This window comes from Bombus huntii, chromosome 4 (assembly GCF_024542735.1).
Source record: "Bombus huntii isolate Logan2020A chromosome 4, iyBomHunt1.1, whole genome shotgun sequence".
NCBI lineage: Eukaryota > Metazoa > Arthropoda > Insecta > Hymenoptera > Apidae > Bombus > Bombus huntii.
Genome location: NC_066241.1, coordinates 13,009,703 through 13,035,295, shown reverse-complemented (window position 1 = coordinate 13,035,295; position 25,593 = coordinate 13,009,703). Strand labels below are relative to the sequence as shown.

The window sequence follows — 25,593 nt, the reverse complement described above, 5'->3', positions numbered from 1 at the left end:
TAGGCAAGGGACGCAATAGTGTGCGACAAAGATAGATATATATATATATACTAATGTTAGATACAGACAGCAATAGTGATTAGTTTCACTTTTTCACCGCTTCGTGGTGATAGGGTTTCAACGTTCAGTCTATAAAGCGAGCAAATTTTTATTATTAAGAAAAAGAAACTGATTAAGAGAATTACCTTGTGGAATGTGACTTTTGTGATCCCCTCATTTTTTTTATACGCCATCTGATCAGCAAGATGCACGAATAAAAATTTACAAATTTCTTCCAAATATTGAATCACTTTAAATAGATTATTTTAAGAAGCTGTGCCTTCACATATATTTTTATACATGTAATGATGTTTGTGGGAATTATAAACGTATATAAAAACAGAATACATGTATATAGATGGAGTTCACATCTGATTTTGGACGAATTAAAGTACTAAGAGTATATAATTCGTATGGATCAATGAATCAAACATTTTTTAAAGAATCATTCGTTTGTAATTTAAGATACAGTCCCATTTAATTAACTGTTTTCACTACATTATCATGTTTTTCAACAATCGCAATATACACGGAAATTTGTTATATTTGATTCGATATTTTTCTTTATTTGTTCGATATTTTACTTTGTGTATACGTTGCGCTCGCGGTAATTACGAAGAAATTATACAAAAATAATAATACTAATATCACTATTATAGTAAGAATTTTTAAACGTAGCCTAATGCAAATTATTCGCTATTTCAGACGTATATGTAATATGATATAACGCAAATATTTAGGCTGTGCTACTTTACAATACAACTAGATAATAAAAGGTAAACAATGCACGAAAATCATTATCAACAAATGTTGACTGATAAAGTAAAATTTATAGCAATTATATCATTTCGCAAGAAGAAGAAAAAAGAAAAAATACAGTGTTTTCTTAATATTTAAACGTATTTAATACTTTAGTTATTTTTAATACGATTGAAAAGTTGGTCCGATAATATATCGACGATAATCTGGTAATTTATCAAAACTAAGCACCCCACGTTCTACAAGGTATTTATTATGATTTTTATCGCATTATCTTTGTAAATTTAATTACGCCTCTGTTGCTGTGATTTATTATCGAATCCTCTGATATATATATATATATATATATATTACATTTACTATCTATTGCAGACACGTTCTTAGAAGTACCTGGTTTTTATTTCACTTCACAAGTTCTGCAATATTTATTGCTCAAGGAAAGGGGGATCTACGCGAAAGTTTTAAAGTAACCACGATGGTCATTAAGAAGCAGGATTATCATCTATTTGTCTCTGAAACATTTTTTAATCATTCCTTTACATTTAAATTCTTTCATCTAACTTTAGAAATATTGATAACCGAAGTATTTATATTTTATAAACATGTTATTCTAAAATCTTATCAAATTTATCATTCAGTCTTATGAAATGAGTAGTACGTGGTTCTCCGATGCAATCCTAAACGATGAGAAGTATTACGTAAATACGTTTTCCGATCCTTTTAATATATATATGCATGTATTTTATCCAATTGGCGAATTTCGAGTTGGCAACTGATCGTGAGTTTCTTGTCTTAAGCAGCTGTAGGAAATTTTGATTTCTTTTCCTCTTTCCTCCTTCAGGTGTAATGCATAATCAGATGAAACATCGTTTACCATAAATATTTCCCATACTGATAACGGTTCTATTTGGAAACATTTTGTATGTGTTCTTTCATTACTTATTGTATAAACTGTGGCTGACGCAAACTGGAAAAAGATTGGTTTAGCTTGTACAAATAATGCACAAGATTAATAAAACAATCCAAAAGGATAAAATAACAGAATGTAATTAAGAAAATCTTTGCAGCTCAGGCAGGTGGCCGTTTCTTATCGTTCAATGCAATTTACAAATTTTCCAATATAACTGGCAGTTTGATTATGGCTTGGACAAATATTGACTCATGACGCCGAAAAAATGTATTTGAAATAATCGTGTGAACAAGCAGAAGATTTTAACTTTTTACCTCGTGGTACAAGATAAAAATTGCAGTACAAATCGACCTAAAAAATGTGTCAATATTAACTTGGAATAAATGCGTCATCTATGACTTCAAGAGAACATGCACGAAAATCACGCTTTCTCACGTTCTTCGGTAAACGATGACGTCAAGATTCGGCTGAAAACAGATTCCTCTGTGTTTTTGGAGATTTTCGGATTAACCGATTTCGTTTTTTACCGTCTCCGGTAACGTTTAATGAATTCTTGAAGTTTTTCTTTCTACGGAACAACGTTTCGAAGTAATTTCGATAGAAAATCAAAGATCATGCGGTATATTAAAACCCATGTATAACTGCAAATGTCAATATGTCGCATTATCGTTGATCATTAAAGTAAATAGATTTACGAGCACGTCTTACGTTCGTTAAGCTAAAGAGAAGCCATTAATAGTAGGTTGTTATCGAATGTCCACTTCCGCGAGTGTGGTTTATCAGTGAGACATTAGATGATGTTAAAAATAGAAAATACTTTGTCATAATACATAGGTATATACGACCGATATATGACTTCAGTATATGCTATGATATTATCTATATTCGAAGATACTGGAAAGATATAGAGATCAAATATACATCCATATGTATACATACAAATTGGCTCCAAAAGTATTTGTACATTTACCATGGAAAATTTTCATGTGCGTGTCATGCGTATTATATAAAACGTTCTGAAATTTGATTAATGCTGTGATGAGACACCACTGATATGACTATATCGGCAAAACTCGAATCCAATTTGAAAATATACATGCATACTTAGAAGTTGCAAGGTATTTACCGTAAACTTATATTTAGTGAAAAGTTAGTATTATGAATAATTAGTAGAAAAATCTTAAGCATATTATAATAGCTATTACAGTGAATGATAGCCTGTTCAAATATTTTTGTGTCTGCAAAATATATACATCTTGCAATTTCTATATACGTTTACAAAAATCTCAAAGAGAGGAATTCCAAAAATTCAAAATTGTATCAAATAATAGTTATTAATAATCATAATACTTGGGCGTCGTTACAGTGCCAATAAAATTTTGAAATGTTTCGTTTAACACACGTAATAATGTTCATGAGAAGTGTGCGACTACCGCGAGAGCTACAGTTGCATTTTTTACCACTATCTGCAATGTATCTAGCAATGTGGAATGATTTATTAGATTAATTTCCTCAGAGTTAATGTAACATGTTAATATAACATTTCATCTCTAGCTACGTGTAAGTTAATGAAATGTAAATTACAAATGGTTTATAGATTAATTTCTTAAATACTGAAGTTATGTTTATATTACATATGACGCAATCTTTTTTCACTGCGTTAAATACATGGATTGGCATATAACACGTGGATTTTATAAGATATGACTTTGCAAATATTTCCTTTCTATGTTGATTCGCAAGACGATGACAATAATGTGACAGAAAGGTCGGAAAAGTTCATTAATAATTCATCATTAATTGTTATGTTTTATCCTTAGAATTTGATGGACTTTGAAGTACGAATTCATAACATCATAATAAATTATTCTCTTTGAAATTACGACAACTTTTCATGTCTATTATATTTGTATAATCAGCATCTATGAAGCCAACGTGTAAGATATTTTCCTCCCATTACCCGACTTTTTCCGTATTTTTTCACTGTTTAGTTCCTAATGAGTAAATAAATGCGGATTAAGTTGCGATTAATTATATAAAATATACATGAAACAAGAAGGCGAAGAGGGGAATAATAGATCATATCAATTTTTAAGCACAATAATCTCCAATAATAGATTAAGATAAAACGTCTCTCGAAATTGTATCGATAGTATCAATTAATATTGTATAATACAAAATGTACTCTCTTCTTCTAAAAATAAAATTCGAAGGATTATAGTATTTATTAATTTCAATCGCGTTCACGTTATCAGGCTTTACGCTTCGCTTTCGTAATATCAAATTTTTCTAATTATATTTAGAGATACTAACAAACACATAGTACGAAATTTCATGTACCTGAATCTAATTAACTTCAACATAATAAATACAATGATATAAATATTAATAGAAAATTTGAAGGTGCAAAATTGTGCAGAACGCGTTTAATATAAGAAAATATATTAAATATGAAATAGTGTAGTGCTTTGCGTAATAGTTGATGGATAAAACAATTTTTTGTCAAGGCTCTACTATTTCAGTTACATTTTTCAAAATATAAATCTCTGTGAAACGTCGCAGTTGTTCTGTAGCCACTGTTCGCACGAAATCTTTATGTTTGTAAAATGATTACTAAGAGAAAAGGAAGAACACACTCGTTGCGGATAATTTTACCGATGCATGATTCATATAACACAGCTGATTATAGCTGATCTCTGCTAATCATATTGTCGTATAAAGATGGCATAAAAAGTGAATACACATTTCTTTGAAAAAAAGCAGGTAATGAGTTTGTTATCGTTCAACAATGGAAACTGATAAAATCCAAGTTCAAGAGAGAAATCTAACGACGTATACTTACTGGTGATTATTTCCTCGATTGTGTAAAAAAATGAAAATCAAGGGAAGCGAAATCATTAAAGTTATCTACCTCTTTAATTGACTGTCCGCTATCTCTATCGTTCCTTGCAATTTTTATTTACACGGTCTTCTACTATGTTAATTGCCGATAGGTTGAAATACTAGTTTAGAAAAATAATTTACTTTCAAAGAAGAGGCTTATTAATATGTATAATATAGATAATTCATTCAGATTTCTTTCAAAAGGAATCGTTTAATCGAACATGTCCACTGGCCAGCCTCTTTTTCATCTTATAAAAAATTTATTAAAAATTTCAGCTACTTTCGTAAGCCAACTGTTACGTTTTATGATTTCATGTATTTATTTGTCCCTCAACTATTCAATATGAATATGAATATGAATATGAACATGAATATGAATGTGAACATAAATATGAATATGAATATAAAATTGATGCAATGAATGAAAAATAATGAATTTATGTAATGAAGTTGAGAGATTAATAAATGTAACGTGGAGCCGCACATGATTCATATTGCCCTTTTGATAAATTGTAACGAATAACTCGAAGAATAATACGAATGATTACCAAGAGAACAGTCAGATAATTTTTTCTCCCGAATGTATTTTCTTTGATTTTTTTAATAACATATTACGATAACGGTTTAATAATAACGATATATCATTTTTATTGTTGTTTCGGTCTCGTATTGCGTTTTTTTCTAGATACCTGTAACTTTTATCTGAATGTGAAGTGGCTAATCGAGTCAGCGGTCTTTCAGATCACATGAACGCGATAAAATTAACCGGATGAGAATTTATCAAGTATGAAATTTTGATAGATCGAGAAATTTATTTTGAGCGATATTTTCAATAGAGTACCTGGAATATGTACATATTCGGGTCATTCCTAATCCGATAAGGAATGTCAATAATTAGTATCGACTGAGGAAACTTACACTTGTATAATTTATATGGCGAATAGAATAGTAGATGTACGAACTAAAACTAGAGCCAGAAAGATAAAAACCATTGGCTTCTTAATCAATCATTATTTATATCATCGATTGTAAAGATTATCGAAATGGATTATTTTATAATAATTTAGCTTGTTTTTTACTCCAATGTTTATTATTTAATATTTGTATTAACATACTTCGTGCAATTCAGATAAAAATGAAGATTTAGATAAAATGAAGAATCAAATTGCAGCGTAATTGAAGAGTTTTCCAATAAAAGAGCTTGTAGGCGTCTTCTAGCCAAACAGTTAAATTATTTTAAATTTCAATTATTTTGTAAATATAAAAGAGGAAACAAAGTTTTCTAAGAAATTCTTTAGAAGTTCTTCACGAGCTTCTTCATAATTATCAATTTAAAGGTATAATCAAAAAGCTAGAAAGCTTAAAGCTAATATTAAAAAATTATAGCTAAGACTTGAATGTAATTTGGTCAATTTGCCATTTCGCCTCATGGCGAATAAGAAATCTCCTCAATTATAATACACGCAAATTAATTGCGACAGTTTATAACTTTGACGGTTTACGTAACTAGATAGCTTTTACTATTGATAGGATTATTTCGAGATTTTCTTGCTACGCGTACCATATCTTTTTGTAATGGAAAGTTCAACAATGAGTATTAAGCACGCGAGCATGATACGTTATAAGTAAGATACACGATGAAACGAACTCCTTGTAACATAGCTGATAAGTATACGTCGATGGAAATTCCTGGATTTAATTTCACTCTAACGAGATTTTTATGTACACCGGGAGAACTTGGAAAGAGAAAAATAAGACGAACCGTAATATCTGATGACCGTTCGATAAAAAAAAAAAAAAGAAATTAATATTTCATTTCTCTTATAGAGAGCACAACCACAGGTGAAAAACATGATAAATCATATTTCTCGTCTTTTATAGATGAGCAATATTAAAATTGAATAGGTTGCCAAACAATTTCATATCAAAGCTGTGTTTGCGTTTGATTTTGGGATTAAATATGTGTTTTTCTTATCCTCTTACATACTTAAGACGTATTAATAACAGCAGTTACACGTAGATTCCCATTAATTTAATTGAAGCAACATGACAATTACACAAACATTTAATTCTTAAAAATCACTGTGGATCTATCACCTATTTTCAAAGGATTTATAAGCATCATCAAATATACGAGATCACTCGCTTCTTCAAATGTGTATTTCGCATTAAAATATAACTTTTTAGCCACAAAATAACACAAAAGTGATGGAAACTAAGGAAAGTAGCCTTATTATATCTTTTTGCCCTTTGATCTTCAAATACAGGCATGCAAGAGTATTTAAACGTTCATTGTGGAAAACTTGTACATTTTAAAATTTCATTAACACTATATTGAGACACGATAGTCATAATTACATTACCGGTTATACGTAGTTGGATACTTCATGACGTTAATTTAAATTGAATGTCTTGCAATGCCTTTATTTTTTCATTATTTTATTATAAATCTGTTAATTCGTCTGCTAATTCTTCCGTGTGTTAATTCGTATGTGGCTTACAATGTAAGATATTAAACAAAGTAAAAATTAGACTTTTGCAACAATCGCAACGAGTAGATATATTAATCCTTATGATAGGCAGTGTATATTGGTAAAATTTAAACTCTATCAAAAACTGAAAAAATTTTAAAATTTAAACTCAATCTAAAAATTTATATAAAAGTTACAAGACATTTACTCCAAACATATATCCAATAAGAAAAATTAAACGTATTAAATACGCGTTAAAAATGGTCCCAATATGGGATATCTGAAGATATATCGAATATCTTGCGCTAATTATCTATAACGACAAGGCAAATGATAAACACCGTATCGCAAAAAAATTAAGCTACTCGTCGGTTTCATCAGAAAGCTCGAAGCAATCATTATTACCTTGGTCATAGAGCGACGTCAATTATGCAATTTTTCTTTCGCTCGGTCCCATCAACGGAAACTAATCATCGGACGATCGAAGAGCCGCTATCATCAATTTGTAAACAAATTCCCACGACCGTGAGCCATCGTTGCATCGAATTTAATATCACAGCCTGGTATTACCACGCACAGCGTGCTTCTTTATATTTTTCAACACACCCAAGCAACTGGTAAATATAGCGCCGCATAGAACGATCGGACTTTTGTTGTACCGTTTCAATGGGCTGCTTCGTTAATTCGACGTGCATGTCCATCAGATACCTATCGTCGATTCTTCTTTTAAAAACGTTTTCTGAAAAATTCTTCTCTCTTCCCTTTTTCAGAATGAATTTTTGTGAAATTTTCGATAATGGCGAGTTTTGCTTGTTCCTTTTATTCGGATTATTTTTCATTCGTCCCTCAACGAGGTCGATGAGACTCGTTCGAGTTACGAGGTTTATTGTTAGATCGGGGCGTATTATTAATTCAGCCATCGTTCCAGATACGACATTAAGGAAGAACGAAATGAGTTTCTCTGTTTCTTTTTTTTTTTTTTTTTTAATTTAACTTCATTTATCGGTAAGTATACATCGTAGGATTAAATTGATAATAAAAATTAACTGGACCGTTCGCGTAATAGTTCACTGGGTTTTTCTATGGCTTATAATTTTCCTTTCTTATCGTAAGCGTTGACTGTAGTCAGTCACGAAAATATCTGTACACTCTTTAGAGTAGAATAACTGTTGAAAAATTGGACCAAACGACTTGAGTTTTCTTGAGAAGCCAGAAGGATTAGTACCAGATAACGTGTAAAAGAAATATTGAAAAAATTTAAACAACATATGTTGGACATTTATATCAGTTATATACGTACTGAAAGTTTCATCGAAATCGGTTAACGTTACTATAAGTTTGCTGTTCTTCGCGAGTTTTAGCCTGTAACTGCAATAAATTTGCAGAATATTTTCGTGACTGACTGTACATGCGATGACTAATAGAATTTGAACACATACAAAACTGCGTTGGGGGCTTCGTTTTGAAAATTTGTGAGGTATGCGTAAATTCGTTTGATTCTCAGCTAGACAGGAGTAGATAGTCGATGATCTATAATCGATGAATTATATTACATATGGAAATATAATATCAAAAATGTAGAATAACATCTTTTCATTTGAAGTCTCATTTTTCGATAAAATCTACGTCTACTTGGACTAATTCTTGGCTAACATATCTAAACTTCATTTTCCCCAAAACGAGAGTGTAAACAACAAAATTTTATTCTTCATTTTCAATTTATTTGTGTAGAACAATTTCCTATCAGTTGTCCATTTCAGTCCAGCCGACAATTGGTCAAATTCACGTACCCTGTACCTCGTAAATTTTCAAACTCGATTTTTTCAAACACGAAGCCTCCGACGCACTTTTGTTATATTTGATTTTCGCCTTGCATATAAATAATCATTTGAATCGTCATTATGTATTTTCTTCGGGATAGTATATTTGAATAAGAACAAACTTATTTTTACATTGTTTTTAAATGTTTCAAATAATCGAAAATTATCTGCTTTTAACGAGTATTCTTCAATTACTGTAGTGTTCACGCGACTGGGGTAAGTCAACAGCAGTTTAGATTTGGTTCTAGTAAGCGGGCTATGGATCAAGCAAGTGGCACTGCGGCGAGTTCGATTCTTTCCGCGCCAAACGAGATACGCAATCAACTGGTAGATAGAGTACGCGGTGTTTACAATGCTTTTAAGACGCACCTTGTAAGCAAATATGCAGCGAAGGCCATGGTAACAGAGGCGCAATGAATCTATTTTCATTTCGCATATGTTATGCGTTTGCGCGTGCTATGAAACCTAATAATAAAATTGAAGAAAGACAATGAAGCTCGTTGAAACGGTTGGCAAACATCGGCATGCCTTCATTGATAGAATGGAATCAATCGCATTATTCGAAAGTGATAGAACCTCTCCTCTCTTTGTGCGCGTATCTTGAGAAATTAAAAAGAAATTGATACTTTTCTAAAATGTGTACAGATTAGATTACCTCGAGTGCAAAACCTAATTCATCGATCTTCTGTTACACATAAATGAAAAATCTCTGTTTTTTAATTAATTTCTCAAGCTTTCGAGCTTCTTTAGATTTACTTCGAAAGTATCAGTAGCAAGAGTAGACTACACGTACACGCTAGAAATTGAAAACAAGAGTGGGCGAATCCCAGTTACTCAACAAATCGAGCAATTTACTAAAAATGTTTAAAAAACGTTAGCATAAAATATTCAATGCAACGACCGATTTCGTTATGTTATCTAGGTTTGTTTTGGAAAAAAGAACCAGTTCCTCCACTTTTTCACGATTAATACAGCTTACTGCAATAACGTAAGCTTGCATCGAGAGAAGATATGGCTTGGTTCACCTTTGTCCTCGGTGCCTCGTATAAATTCAAATTGAAACGTTAAAAGAAACGTAAAAGTAAAAATGCACAGAATGCGCGTAATATGCAGGCATACATACGACAGAAGCAAAGTACAGTATCCGTTATGATATTTAGTAGGTGAAACAAATCTTTGCGTCTTTAGTCCTTTAGTATCCTTTAAAATCTTTAGTTCTGTTCATAGAAATATCAATTTGCATAAACATCTATCCAGGTCTAAATATAACTTATTCTTATACGTATATTCTAATATGATCTATTTTTAATCAAGAATTTTTAAGGCACTTCAAAATTATTACTTGCGAGTTGATACCAAGTGGAAACTAACGTTTGCAGAAAATATGCTGTTAACGTGCAGCAACTTATCTGACAGGTGCATAAGTTATTGTTAATGATCGGACGTATACGGTGCATCAGCGTAGAATGTTTCGCACGCCGTTCCGCAAACAAACTGATTTAGACGGTGTACGTGAGCGTCGTGCGAGATGGAAACGGGCCACAGCGAAATTAGCATGAGAAAACGTTCTGAAGCGGGATTGAAATGTACGGTCCGACGAGTGTAAGTCAATGTGACGAGGAGAATCAGCGGTTGTCGAGAAACGAGATGTCATGTGTATGCAGCATCTTTCTATCAAGGTGATACGTTCTGCACACGTACATTTTCGAAATGCAGAATGTGTAAGAAAAAGGAAAAGCGTAACTGAATATAGTACGACCAAGATTAATGATAGACACGATATTTCTGCTTAACTTTAAATGGAAATGTTCAGTTGACGTCACTATGTAGTCCTTGCATTGTTGGTCTTTATTATATTTAAATTATCCTACCATTTCTTCTTAGAATGGATTAAAATAAAAAGGAGAATTAAGAATGGACAAATGATCGAATTCCTTCGCTTTATAGAGGGCTATCGTGCAGATGATCGTATTTTCGAATAATTAGTGAAAAAAAGCGAAGGATTTTATTAAATGTATAAGTAACGATCCCACTTTTATTTTTTAACTTCAACTTAATATCGATGTTGTATTTTTCCCCTCTGTTACATTAATCTGTACGCGTGTACGTTAATTTCTCCATGATCCTCTGAATATTTACGTATAACGTTTTTACTTTTCAAAGCGCCCGTGATTTATATTGGATCATTATCATTAAAAACTGGTTGAAAGTGTATACATAATTTGTATGAATAATTTTTTTATGAATCACTCAAAACATGATACCTAGGCAAAGAATTCTTTTATTCGCCAAATATTATACTAAGTAGGTATTATACATTCTGCGGATTTCAGGAACTTCCAAATTTCTATGAATACACAAACATCCACGATCCATATAAAATATTCTAAAAATTTCCATATATTTTTTGTTTGGATTAAAATAAGAGAGACGTAGAGATCCTAATCTTCTGCATAGTAAAGCAGAGTAAACGTATGACTGCGAGTATTTTAGAAACCTGTTTTATTTTAATTTTTCTCCAACTATCAACAGATATCCTAACATGTTTCATGCTGGCCGATAACGATAGCGATATACGGTCGATATACTATTTAATTTTTTAGCAATAAAATGCTTCCCGATAATGTAGCATTAGCGACAATACGTCCAGTCTAGAGTGTTAGCAATTACAAAATCAATTACGATTTATGATGCAATTCTCTTGACTCATTATCACAACCGGTTACGTTACACCAGACGTGTCCGGGACGAACAATCGAGATCTAATCAAAGTTCAATAATTGGAGGCGGTTCGACGATTTCTTCGCGGAAGGAAGCCCCCATGGCGAGGGTGGACAATACACAAGGTGTGTAATGACTCATCTCTAGCGTGGATGTATCGCGTACTATGTCAGTAACGGCAGAATACATCATACGAAATGTGAGATGCTCGTTAGTCTCGTTCCAGGTGGCTCGTTATCGCTGGTAGCAGTGTGTCAAGTATCACATAAGTTAGCCTCAACGCGTGACACTCGTGTAATACCTAGTAAAGGCAAAATTATGAAAGAACCTCGGGATTCGATAAGAAGGAAGGGAGAGAAAGGGACGAGGAAGAACAGATTCGTTCGATGATGTGCGGTGAAAGATCCATTGACACGACGACCCGCTTCTTCGAATTTGCGAATCAAGCCGGATGCATCTGAAAGAGACGATGCACTTTGATTTTTGTATATGCGCCGAGCATACGGTCGATGCAGCGCGTTAAAAAAATATTATCAAGCGGACAGTGAGCTAAATTGACTGAGACGACACGTAGTTAGTTACGAGTGGATTTAAAGAATTTGCAATCCTTTTTCATTGCTTGCGACGTATCGTCGTTTACGTAATAAGAATATTATCGAACCTTCTTATTTAGACGAACAATCTTTCATTACCGGATTATTCTAAGAAATTTAGACATTGATTAGCCTTTGCGTTTACTGGTTCGTTTTACATAGACGTTCAAAGAAAAATCTATAGGAATAAATCTTCAGTCGTTAACCAGTAAAAAATAGTATCATATAAGTGTTATAAAACTGCAGAAAATTAAATTTGCATAATACTAGTCTTTAAAAGGTCTACGTCGCGACTATTGATCCTCCCTGTACGAATAATAGCTCAAATCACGCGATACAATATACATACGCTTATAAGTTAATACCTGTCTGAATCGCTTCCAGGCTAATATTAAACGATCGATGGAATCGATAACCATCACGATTGAGTCATTCGGACATCAATTGACTACGTAAATTGAAACGTACAGGAACAATAACGTTTCAAACATTGTCTTTTAAATTTTTCTTACAATTTCCTATTACATATTTGCATAATCTTGTTGCAATAGATAAATAGATTTGAGGTATCATTCGTTTCTCAAGAATTGTACATTAATGTAGTTATATAAAACGTTGATGTACGTACTTATGTAAACAGTAAGCTGCGATGAAATTAAGAAATTAAGAGAAAACGAAGTTAACCCCAGTTTAATCAGATTGGATGTTGAGATTGTTGAGGGGCTCGATTGTTGCGCATTATCGAAGAAACAAAGAAGACAAGCTAACACGACGAAACGCGCTGCACAGAGAAGATTAGATCCTGGAAGTCTGCGTGTTCAACGAAAATTATTTAACGTGGGATTAACAGAAACGCGGATATAATCTGCGTCCCAGTGATGAGATTATGGTAATACAACTTGTTTGCTGCTCGACGTGCGGTGACAGTTAGATTTAACTGTCCTTTCAGCGATATAATTGTAAATGGTAAAAATCAGCGTGTATATGCCTTTAAAAACGTAATTCTCGAAATTCGAAACATATACAGGGTGGTTGGTAACTGATGGTACACGCGGAAAGGGGGTGATTCTACGCGAAAAAAGAAGTCGAAAATATAGAATAAAAATTTCTTTTTTCTTTTAAATTTTTCCATCGAGACACCGATCTACAGTGAGATCCGTTATAACGAGACGTGATAAAGTGCACGCGTACCGAGCGAACATTCAAAGTCGATTTTCTCGAAAACAAAGCCTCGAACGAAAAATTTTTATTCTATATTTTCGACTTCTTTTTTCACGTAGAATCGCCCCCTTTCCGCTTGTACCACCAGTTACCAAACCACCCTGTATATCTTGTACGACACGCAATATTTATCCCGCGGCTTCTATATTTATTCAGCGGATTTGGCACGATACTGGTCTGGCTTAATAATCGAATGGCACCCAGACACGTCACAAATCTCTTTGTCATCGTTCAGATATGTCTTCCGGTTGTTTGAGCACTTATACAACTTATACGTTGCACTACCGTTCAAAAGTACACCGATAATTTTTTCAGTTTCGGCAAGATGTATTTTAATCGTAAAGTTATGGATAAACGAGAAAATCTGCTACCTCGCAGTCCTTGCCATGATCTTATTATCATTCTTATACTCGTAACTACATTATATAATAATATCGTATAATTATATGACAGAGAATATTTCAACATTGCTAAGTTGTTTTTTAGAAGCCAACAGACAATAAATTTGACACTTGTAATTGCCAAATCCTGAGTAATTTTAGAATAACTTTCCTCCTTGTCAAGCTTTTTATCTTCAAATTCATTAAATTATAAGTTATAAATCAGATTGACTAGGCTTCTCTAAAATAATAGAAAGGTTTCTGACATTTATGCGAATAATGATATTTAAATATATATATATATACACCATAGTATATGCATGTATAAGATAATATATATATAACCAGTATATATAATAACGTATAATCATTTTCATAAACTTATCATCATTTTTATAAACTTAAACAATTTATTAAAGATTATCATAAATTTAAATAACTTATTAATCTGTCGACTCCACAAAAATGTGCTGCTTCTAATTATTAATTTACCATAAATCTAAACATCTTTGACAAAATCACATTATTATAAATTGACCAAAGTATCCGGATACTTATGAATGTTAATATATGCACCCGCAACGAAAAATCAGTACAAGAGGGTATTTCGTATAATTGCGGTAAAAGAAGAATAACGAGTGGCTTGATGTTATTCAAGATCGTTTAAAGAGAACTGATTCTGCTTCCTCGATGGCAGAGCATTCGTCAGAGCATTCGTCGTTATTATTGCGTCGGAAGTAGGAAGCTTCGAAGATATTGTTGCGGTATTATGATAATGGCTCGGTAGCTTGCGACTGCATATTTACAGACTAGAGTCTAGAACGATAAACAAGCTGCACATAGTGTTCACAGCCATCCAAACATTAGATATATTGAATCATTCAATCGCGTAATTCTTGGCAGATTATGCGTCACTCACTTTCGTATTTTGTATACTAATACATTTAACCCGATACATGCACGCGCGTAAAAAAAATTATTTTCCTCCGTTTGACGTCTTGCTTCTTATCTAAAGATTTTCAAATGTCTATTCGGCGTCTCGCCTAATAAACGCGTCAACTATTTGTTCGAAACATTCCGCGTTGAATGTCAAGGATCTGAGACATTTTACGTAACATCATACTACGAAATAGCAGTCGAAAATTGTACCCGTTGGTTTTTGAACGGTCGACTGTTCAATGACTTTAACAGCGTACGATATAAAAAAATATAAACCATGATCTACACCCACTATATCGTGCTACGTTTTAAAATCGTTCGGAATCGCCGGTTACTGGCTTAGAATTGAGAGATAATGAAACTATTTGCGATAAAGGATCAATTAATGACCCACCATACATGGCATTACGATACATTTCGTTCTGAACAAAATTTTATTTCTTCATCGTCCAGCATGCTTACAGTTGCGAGCTTATAAAACAGGAAAATATAAGTGGGGAAATGCTTAATTCATAAATACGACTAACTGCATTACGATAAGCTTCATTTTTATCTTTCATTCTGTGTAATATAGGATTGATATAATGACACAGGATATAATATGGAGTAATATTAAAAATAAATTTTGTTTACCCTCTGAACCATTATAAATATAGAACAACTTTCTACTCGTTTCCTTTCTTTTTATCTCGAGTAATAACTTAATTTGGATAAATATTAATAATCTTTCTAAATTCGAGTAATAATGTACACCTATTACAGGTACGTTCTTCGAATTTGAGATACCTCGTGATACCTTCGGGACGTATTTTCCCCTTTTTTTCCTCTCTTCTATTTCATCGCTGGTGTGATTCGCTCGACGATTATTTTCCTGTACAGTAGAAGTAATTTTTAATTTCCTAGTAACATATATTTATTCAACGGGAAGGAGCGAGATATGTAATCGATGCTTCTAGTATTTAATTGTAACGTTATGTACGGTATAATCTTCCCGCAAAAAAGTTATATCGCGCGTCCGGCAAATATTTCCTTGATAAATACTATCGTTTTATAGTACGTCGATCGTGGAAAATACAATGGATCGGCTGTAATACTACATAGGGTCGATAGTAATACACGTTTAACTTTATCAAATTAAGATATTTATTGATTTAAATTATAATAATAAGTAGAACAAAAGTAAAATTTGTAACCGATCATCCAGAATCGCAATTGTGACAAATATAAAAAAACATCTTGATAGGTACATTTTTCATGTGCCCAATTTTTTCACTCACTACATTGCACCAATTTCTTCGTCTGGTTTCATCGTGCTGTAGGATTCCCAGCATACCAGACAATAATATTCTTTATCTTCTTCGTTATTAGATTCATTCTTTTCGTATAGGTATTAAAAGAACGTTGCAATCGATCTCGGTCATACTTTCGAACGTAAATTATAAATTTTGATTAACGAGACGCGTAAAACTGTTAAGTAACGATCGCTGTTACTTAGAAAAAGGCTAGATTAGAGATCAAAAAATAGAGAAAGCAACTACCTGCAAAGGAAATATTTATATCACAATTTTCAGTAAGAAAGGGTTACTTTAGGATATCGTACATCATTATAGAGAAGTTATTTTATTCGCTATATACATGTTTATGTTTAATCGCTATATACATTGTCTAACATTGATGGGTGTATTCCAAATGTTATTCCTCATTGTATATTCAAAATTTGTGTTAATATCTATCACATGTTTTGAGATATTTAACGCATTACATTTGTACAGCCCGTTACCACGGGCCGAACCAAATGCTTAACATTTTCATTACATCGCTTTAATTATAATCAACTATAGTATTTATGTACACATCAGAACCTTATAAAATTACAATTATATAAAAACATTAATTATTTTCAAGTGTAAATTGTCTATGTATGTTTTTCTGTATCACGTATTTCTATGTGCCATGAGCGCTCAATTTCCAATTTAACGTGCACAGGAATCATTATTTAAACTGAAGTATGGAAATTAAAACGCATGACCTCACGAGTAATTGTGAACTCTTATGCGAATATTAAATGATGAATACGACATGACGAATATTTCTTCAAAAATTTAATGTCCACTGACATCGTCATCATTGAACATTGAACGAACTAAAATCATAAAATCATGCTTACAAGAATCTCACAAACTAATACCTGACAACGAGTCAGCTTTGAGCTTGAGGTGAAGAACTTTGGTGTTAATGTTCTTCGTCAGTATCATCATCGATATCCAAAGAACCGAAAATGCGAGGCCACACTTCTAGTATCTGTAAATTTTGCAACTTTTCAATCCAAACGCTCAAAAACGGTGGAACATTTGTGATATTTGAAAAATGTCAAATTCTTCTACCTGAATGAAGTATGACCAGGTCCAGCCGAAACATTGGAGGAAACAGCTTGCCACAATTATCGACGACCAAAACACCAGTAAATTGGAAGTCATAGATTTAGACTCATTGTAATGTAAATTCTCAAAGTTTTTTGTCCGGGATGAATATAAGTAATCAAAGATTTCACCGATCGACATCGCTAGCCTCACACAAAGCTTTAAAAGTACTAAAACAATAAAATTATATCTGTAATATTCGAAAATCTCGATTTCCTTTAATTCGGTCAAATATAAGCTGTCAAAGAACCTAACGTAAATACGTATTATTATCCAAAAAGCACCAAACAAATGAAGACAGTACAACCACATCTGTAGTATCTGAAAGACTTTAAAACTTCTACTCGACTGTAGAGTCTGAGCAGTGCAGAATTCTCCGGCTCGTAACGATAGTTCATACACGATTATAAATTGCAAGATATAAAAAGTTCGAAAGAGCAAGAGAGTGCATGAGAGACAGAAATCGTGCATGACAGACAGAAGCAGTGAGTGAGACAAAGAAAAGCAGAGGAAATATATTAAGGGGGGGTGGCATATTGAACGCATTCATTTAAATAATGAACTGAATAGGAAACTTGTTTCCTGACATTTATGAGATGCAGTAACATTTGATGAATACAACAAAATTTGTTTCTATTTATCTTCAGGAAAATGGTGGTACTGAGACGATCCGCCGGTGAGTCCTTTAAATTTGTCCTGCCACATTGTCCTCATTTGCATCATGACCCTACTTAAGAGGACTGGTCCCTATCACCGCGCGCGGTCGGTCGTAGGTGCAGTAAATGACATCCGAATTCTTCATGGAGTTTATCGAAAATTTACTGTTCAAAACGATTGGTAGACAATGTGACTTCGCAAATATCGCATCTTACATTCTTTATAACAGAGGAAAAAAGTAAAAATTATTTAAATTAAAATAGAAATAAAAAGAAGCAGTCGCAGCGCGCGTATTAATCCGCGCTTGGTGATTGAAGACAGTCGTCCGATTGCGTAATAATCCACGCTTGGTGATAGAAGACAGTCGCAGCGCGTGGATTAATCCGCGCTTGGATGCAAATGGGCTAATGTGATATAGACCAAAAAAATCAAAAGTCTTTGTTTTTTACATGGTAAATGTTATGCAAGCATATAATAATTCTTAGAAGCATTTATTTTTATGAAAATCAATCGAGATCTTAACCTTATGCACTTCTGTACTTTTTGGCTTTTTGATCGTATTATCAATTATTATAGATATATTATTATTATTATAGATAATTATTATTATTATTATAGATGAAACTTCAGGGAAACTACTTGCTTTCTGATTGCGATGATTTCTGAATAACTTGCAAATCTCAACATTATGAAACACTTTTTTTCTGTACATGATGTAACTATCGGTCATAGTTTACCAGATAGTAGGAAAATTCTATTAATATCACTACAGTACGTTGTACTTATAATTATGGGTCCGTGGCAGCATAAGCGTCCGTATTAATTGTCAGAAATTGAATAGAATGACCTGGTCGAAAATTGACGCTTATTTTCAGTTTATATATACAACGAGGGTGAGTCTAAGAAAAGCTCCTTGCGTAACTGTATATGAGAAACTGTAAGAAATGTCTGTTATATGTAATTCAATTAAAAATGTATATAGTAAAATAAATATAAAAATATCATCGATGTGTTCGTTTTTAATTGTGCACAGCACTTTTTACAGTCACGCACATACAATTGTGTAAAGAGCTTTAAGATAGCCCAACTTCCGTTTACATGTATACATTATAAACGAAAGATAGGCGGTCGGCAACGAGATTAACACGTACGCTGATAAGGGCGTATAATTATAGACAAAATTCAGACGCATGGAACATCGATCATTTTTTGGGAACATTTTGGTAACTATGCTTGAGTAAAAATAAACTATACAATTACAATGTTGATTTCTACAACATATCTAAAAGTCATCGGGATCGGAAAGGAAGTAAGTTTTCTATAGTTTCACTGGATAGTTAAACTACAAAATTCGCTAAATAAACGATTATGAATAGTATGATTCAATACGTAACAAAAACTACAACTCCAACTTTTTGTGGACGAACTCGAGTCATAAGGAAAGAACAAAAATAGTTACAATTGATCAGACTAGTAAATACTAGATTAATGCATCAGATGTCAGTCTTTCGACCACACCAAAAATTATTCCAATAAAATACCGACTTGCGTTAAGTGTGCCAAAAATCATCCGATCACTGATTGTGCAATAAAAAGGTCACGCTGATAAGGTGAAATGTTTACCACTGATCGTTCAATAAGACGTCACATCGATAATGTTAAATCTTTTAACTGCCACGATAATCACCCTGCTAGTTACATTGTAGCATTGAAAGTAATTGCACCAGAATCTCCTCAGCTTTGATAAAAGTCGTTCATATATATAATACATATGTGTGTGCCATACTCGATTAGTCACAGGTCCCCCATTACGAAGATAATCCCTCAATTTGATAATGAAGCTATTATAAAGTTATATACATAAGTAACTGGTGTTAACATTCATACGAAAATTATCTGCCAAAAACTCAGAAATCCTTATAAACATACATAACGAACAAATGAATTTTCTGGAACGATAAATGGAACAATTCAACACAATGCTAGATCACACCTTACGAAACTCAGGTCCAATAAAAGCAAATATAAATGCTACTGCAAATATAAGCCCAATAAAAGTGCTACGTTTAAAGAAGCAAAAAGAATTATATCAAACATACAACAAAAGCGTAAGTATAAAACAAAAAAATAAACACAATAAAAAATCAATACAAAAATAAACATAAAACATTTGACCTTCAGTTGATGACAGGAAAAATTATAAAAGAATATCCTTTTAGATAAGCCCTCTATAAGGCTGATTACAAGTATCTTCAATACAGTACTGCGATCAAAATATTTGCAAAAGCCCGGGGTTAGGTTGGGATTTGCATTTAACGACATCATATAGGCCAATCTTGTTGCTATTAATTATATAAAAAATACTAGCGAGAATAGTACTGAGTAAACTGAAATCAATCATCTCGTCTAGAAAGCTTATTATCTAATCACCAGTTTGGATTTCGTAATAAACATCCTATAATTCAATAAGCGTATAAAATTGTTGATACTATCATTACATGCTTTGAAAAAAAGTTATATTGTTCAGCCATATTCCTAGATATCGAGAAAGCATTACCGTTTAAAATAGCAATCAATTTTCCAGCTCTATCTCTAATATTACTATCTCACTAAATCTTACATATCAAATAGAAAATTCATAGCCAAATTTCGGGACAGTTACTCCAATCAATACTCAATAAATGCTGGTGTTCCACAAGACAGTGTCTTAGGATCTGTACTTTATATGGCACTTTATATGCACGATAACGTTAACACTGCCTCTCAGTTTCTGCAGCAATCCCTAGTAAGTTTGTAAACTTGGTTCTTAAAACGAAAAATAAAACTAAACGAGGAAAAATCCAGACGCATTACCTTTGCATTAAAGGAGCAAATATCTCGTACTGTATCTCTGAGTAACAAGCTGCAGTTGTAAAATATCTAGGCATCTACGTAGATAGGAAATTAACGTGGAAACACCACATCCAGAAGAAAATAGGGCAGACTAAAATAAAAAGAAGAAACATGAACTATTTAACGAGAAGGAATTTAAAACTGAACTCAAAGAATTAACTTTTGTTATACAAGACCATCATTAAAACTATCTGAATTTTTGGAATCGAACTTCGATGTACAGTTAGCATGAGCAACATTAAAAAAATAGGAGCTTTACAATCAATAATCCTCCTTACGCTCGTTAATGCTCTCTGGTATATTAAAAACTAGGATCTTAGAATAGAATCAGTCGATAGTACAATAACGGTTTTTGCAGTGAGATACACAAAGGAATTAGAAAACTGTCTAAGTCTACTAACAAACAACTTATGTTGTGCATTTATCCCGACAAAAAGGAATTAGAAAACCGCTTAAATCTACTAGCAAACAACTTATATTTTACATTTGTCCCAAGGGGATTGAGTAAGAAACATCCCAATGATCTGCTTAACTAAAGCATTTAATAATCTACGAACAAATGTATTTATGTAACTGCAAGGCACGAACTACTAGGAATATACCTACAGGCTATTGTTCCAACTCGTTATACCAATTTACCGAATGTTCTCATGAACAAATTGTGAATTATCTCGAGGAAACTAAAAAAAATCTTCATTTGTGCTTTTTCTGTCCATTTTGCGAGATCCGTATTTCCTGACGTTTCTAAAAACTTTATTTCCTGTTTTGTCTAGATTTAATATTGTAATAAATTGTTACTAATCATCGATAGTTTTCTCGCTACTTGCTAATCTTGGGTTCTGAATATTTCCATACATGCGTACACAATTTTGTTAATTCTTTTCAGGATAGTACCTGAGCGTGGATATTTAGCAAGTATACGGGGAAAAACTACTTTCTGGACAATTTCGCACATTTTTTGAAATCAACAAAAAACAAGACTTATTTTGGAAATGCTGAAAAACATAATTAGAATCATTAAATTTGGGGTTTTTGTTACGTTAACAATTTCTTAACGACCAAAAATACAGTCGTTATAAAAAGTATTTGTACACCGAGGAAAACCCATTTTTCGCGATTTTCCATTTTACGACAATTTAAGCTATTAAATCACAATAGTTATAATGTACAAAACGTCTACATAAAAACGTGGTGTATCGGTTAATAGCGGGAAACGTTCGCTTTGTATTGGAACAAAACACGGAGTGCAGTTTCTGCAAAATAATTAATATTCTACTAATCATTATTTCTCTTAATGTCGAAGCAAAGTATAAACTTCATTTCAGAAGAAATACGGTGAAATCCATCGAATGTTGTTCTTTTTCTAGCGGACTAAAATATTAAAACTTAATCTTCTCAATAAATCTGTTTTTTCTTCTTTACTTTTCGTACAGTTATATCGATAAAAAAAAGAGTACACCGTATTTTCATTCAATTTTTTATTTATTTTTATTACTACATATATATTCCGTTTTTTTTTCTTTTTTTTTTTTTTTGAAAATATCTACGATTTGTTTCACCGTGCGGCGCGGTGCGGGGCCGCTTCGAAGAGAAGAGGACTTCAAGCTGTTCCATCGGGAGTGAGCGAGCGAGCGAGACGGGTCGTCCCACGACGGGGCGGCTCGTGGTGGGGTGTCAGCCGCGGCTTATCTGGCGACTTTATGTATATTACGATGCCCAAGGCAGGAACACGAGCAGTTCACTGCTGGCTAACTGGTCGGAGAAGTCGGCAAAGCTGAGTCTGAGCGCGACGGCCCGGTTCATCGAGAGAAACGTGTTCGAGAGCTAACGACACTGAATTAAGACTTCTGACACACGTACGCGCACATATATACTACAAATACACTGATATCGATATATAAATATATACACAGACGTACAGATATACATATATATACATTGTATATATTTATGTAAACGTATATACATACATAAAAAAGAGAGAAACATCAACCGTTGGCGAACCAACCGAATAATTACGGATACATACGCGCGTGCATACCGGTCAGGTGCGCGAAAACATAACCGTAGTGGAAGCTCGGGGCGGTCCAGAGTTTGGCAAACTGATCGAGCCGTTATCGGTACTTCTCAGTGATCACTACGATCCAGGATGATCGTCCTCGCGTGGTCCTTGTTTGTGCTGGTTTCGTTACTCGTCGCCACCAATCAGGCGTTTCTCGCTGCTCCCGTATCAGGTATTGACAAGTGATCATTTTCTCTTCTTCTTGTATGTTAATTAATTCTCTTCTTTTCTCTTCTTTTATACTCTGTCTCGTATTATTTTATTTTGAACGAGAACTGAAAACGTTGCGTGAAATCGTTATGAATACCGTAACGAATATATGTGAAAAAATATTAGTTGCTCGGTATGAATTACCGTTTGTCGATTTAAAAAGTTAAATACGATGTGTGTAAAATAGTGTGGGATGTGAGTAAATATATTCGATATAAATTACGTATCGATACGAAAAGTACAGTATATATGTATAAAACAGTGTAAAGGAAATACATATAGACATACGTGAGTAAATATTAGTCATTCGGTATAAAATAAAATTTTGGATGTATTGGTAAAATGGTATTTTTTCGAATTCTCCTTCGGAAAGTAGTTAAAGTGTCGGACGATAAAGTCGACGTCCTCACGTGGCGTCTCCGGTTGAATTTCCGCGTTGTGTTGGCGAATAATTGCCGCACACGTTTTCGTCCTTGTATGCACGAAAGACGCGAGAAATTGTTTCGATGGAAATTTCGAGTAAATGGCGTGACTTTCTCGCGTGTTTGATAAGACTGGTGAGTGTAAACTGTAAACAGTGATCAGCTATGCCTAAGGTTGTTTAAGTTTAAACCGGACGGACGCACGCGGATTTGTATGGTTTCGTGAATGAATCGCGACTACGATTTCGTGATACACGGTCCTATTAATGCTTCCATGTATCATCGTTCGAATTCACGCATCGTTCAATTATTGATCACAGTGAAGTTGAGGCAGCGTAGCTTTATACACTTACGTGGGATACTGGTTCGTAATTGATTCGTGTTTTGATATTTGAATGTTATATTTGGTAGCTAATACTTTATGTAAATAGGTCATTTATGTAACCTTCAAGTCACGTGGAGGTATAGAGAATTCATACGTCGACTGTCGACCGAATTTTGTACGCCTTACTTTACACATAGTCGATATGCTATCACTTATGTCAGTACGATAGAATATGTATATGTACGTAGTTCGTAAAGTGATTGCAATTGCTTAAGCGCTTTATGGAGCGTTTGACAATTTTACGAATGTTTTTACACATTTAAATTTCTTTGTTTACCGATTATATTTTAATGGTAAACGCGTTGACAGATACACCGTATAATTAGTTTATACAACTATCTTTATATCTTTATGTTTATGAAAAAACGTATTATTTTAGCAGTTTTCATTGCCATTTATTGCACACACCTGCGAGCATGTATACACTCGAAAGTATTTAGATCTAAATTTCATAGGCTGAAGTAGCAAAGCATAGAGTAACTACGAATTAATTTAGCTAGACGCGTACTGTAATAGAGCCACAGAACTTATACTAAGTTACTCCGGTCATAGTATCAGGTATAGGTTTATTATATATTTAGACGTCGTTTCAAAATTAATTGAAAATTGCGCTATACTTATTGGTTATGAGAGTCTGTTGCCACTATTTGCCCTCTTAAAACTGCCAAACACATTTTTTTGGAGTTAGTACGTTTAAAGGTTCCTACTGTCGCCTAAGTTTTAGGACACTGAACAATATCGTTTCTTCTGCCAAGAAAGCATACGACTTTCCAATTATTAGGGGATTATGCAAAGTTCCAATACTTTTATCTTTAATAAACTATTACAATTATCTTTTCAATAATGGTAAGATAAAGCGTTTACATTAAAAGGAAGAATTACGCTTAAAGGAGTAGCCGTACTAGAATTTTATACTTCTTATTCTGTTTTTTAATACTTAATTGATATTATGAAGACGACAATTTGGATTAAAAAATTGTATTATTTGATCGTAGATTATTTCATTTCAGTTCGTGTTATATCACGTAAAATATAAAATGTATAAATTATAATGATCGTCTATAACTCACGATACCGGTATGACGTTCCTTAAACTGTACCTTCTTATAGTCGAGTCGTTTGATTTCTCTCTCACAAAAGTCCCGTTAATTTCTAAGGTATCAGCAACGTGATCCGAAATAATTGAAATAATCAAAGAACACAGAATTCGATGATGTAAATGACTGGAAAAATAATTTCGAATGGAATTTGGCGTTAACACAACGTTAGTCCTTAATAATCTAAAAAAAGAAATTCATTCACTAATGGCATTTCACATATTTAATCTGGTTTTATCCATCAAACGGATTGTTTTAACTTCCACGAATCGTCAGCTAGGAGGAAATAGTTAGGTAAGAATTTAATTTAAGACCGGTTAATATTTCCGACAAGTTCGTCACGCATTACTATTGATCTTTGTACAAATTCACCGATTATTCTCGTTTATAGGAGTTTCTTATTTAGAAATTGTACATAGAACTCAATCTTACATCACATTATTATCGATTTATTTTCACTTGTTAATTCCCATTATTTAGCTATGAAGCATAGAGTTATGCTTTGTTCGAACTTCTTTATTTCAATCTGTATAATCTTGTAATTTTTATTTTTCATTAGATTGGAAAATTTCGTCGTTAGATTTTTACTTTTACAAATCTACTTATTCAGGTAAAACGATCCTTACAATTTTGTTTAATCGAATAAAAATTACGACTTCCTTGTTTTTTATCTAGATGCAATCTTTGTACAATTTTTTCATCAAGAAATATC

General features: G+C 33.0%; 1 protein-coding gene and 3 long non-coding RNA genes across 9 annotated transcripts in view; 2 read left to right on the top strand and 2 right to left on the bottom strand.

Moving 5' to 3' along the window:
• The first annotated feature begins 71 nt into the window (after positions 1–71).
• On the top strand, positions 72–3,931 carry LOC126864462 (uncharacterized). 5 transcript variants are annotated; one of them, XR_007689182.1, is made up of 4 exons: positions 72–646; positions 745–1,044; positions 1,171–1,576; positions 1,640–3,931. It is a non-coding gene; the product is annotated as an uncharacterized LOC126864462 (long non-coding RNA). The 5 variants fall into 5 exon arrangements; XR_007689181.1 differs by having other exon boundaries at positions 76–646; positions 745–815; positions 875–1,044; positions 1,171–3,931; XR_007689180.1 differs by having other exon boundaries at positions 76–646; positions 1,171–1,264; positions 1,437–3,931.
• LOC126864468 (uncharacterized) lies at positions 2,778–11,819 on the bottom strand. Its single transcript, XR_007689194.1, has 3 exons — positions 9,784–11,819; positions 7,468–9,736; positions 2,778–7,207 (listed from the first exon to the last, which is right to left on the bottom strand). It is a non-coding gene; the product is annotated as an uncharacterized LOC126864468 (long non-coding RNA).
• Positions 11,820–16,340: 4,521 nt separating this feature from the next.
• LOC126864784 (uncharacterized) lies at positions 16,341–17,570 on the bottom strand. The gene is made up of 3 exons (XR_007689332.1): positions 17,407–17,570; positions 17,121–17,326; positions 16,341–17,037 (listed from the first exon to the last, which is right to left on the bottom strand). It is a non-coding gene; the product is annotated as an uncharacterized LOC126864784 (long non-coding RNA).
• Positions 17,571–21,894: 4,324 nt separating this feature from the next.
• The window catches only part of LOC126864782 (uncharacterized), a 33,933-nt gene continuing 30,234 nt past the window's right edge, over positions 21,895–25,593 (top strand). The window contains exon 1 of one of the 2 annotated variants that reach the window (XM_050616489.1): positions 21,895–22,939. In XM_050616489.1, the coding sequence (XP_050472446.1) occupies positions 22,855–22,939 (85 nt within the window). In that variant the 5' untranslated portion in view covers positions 21,895–22,854. The remainder of the gene's footprint in view (positions 22,940–25,593) is intronic. The other variant, XM_050616490.1, reaches the window with a different exon arrangement.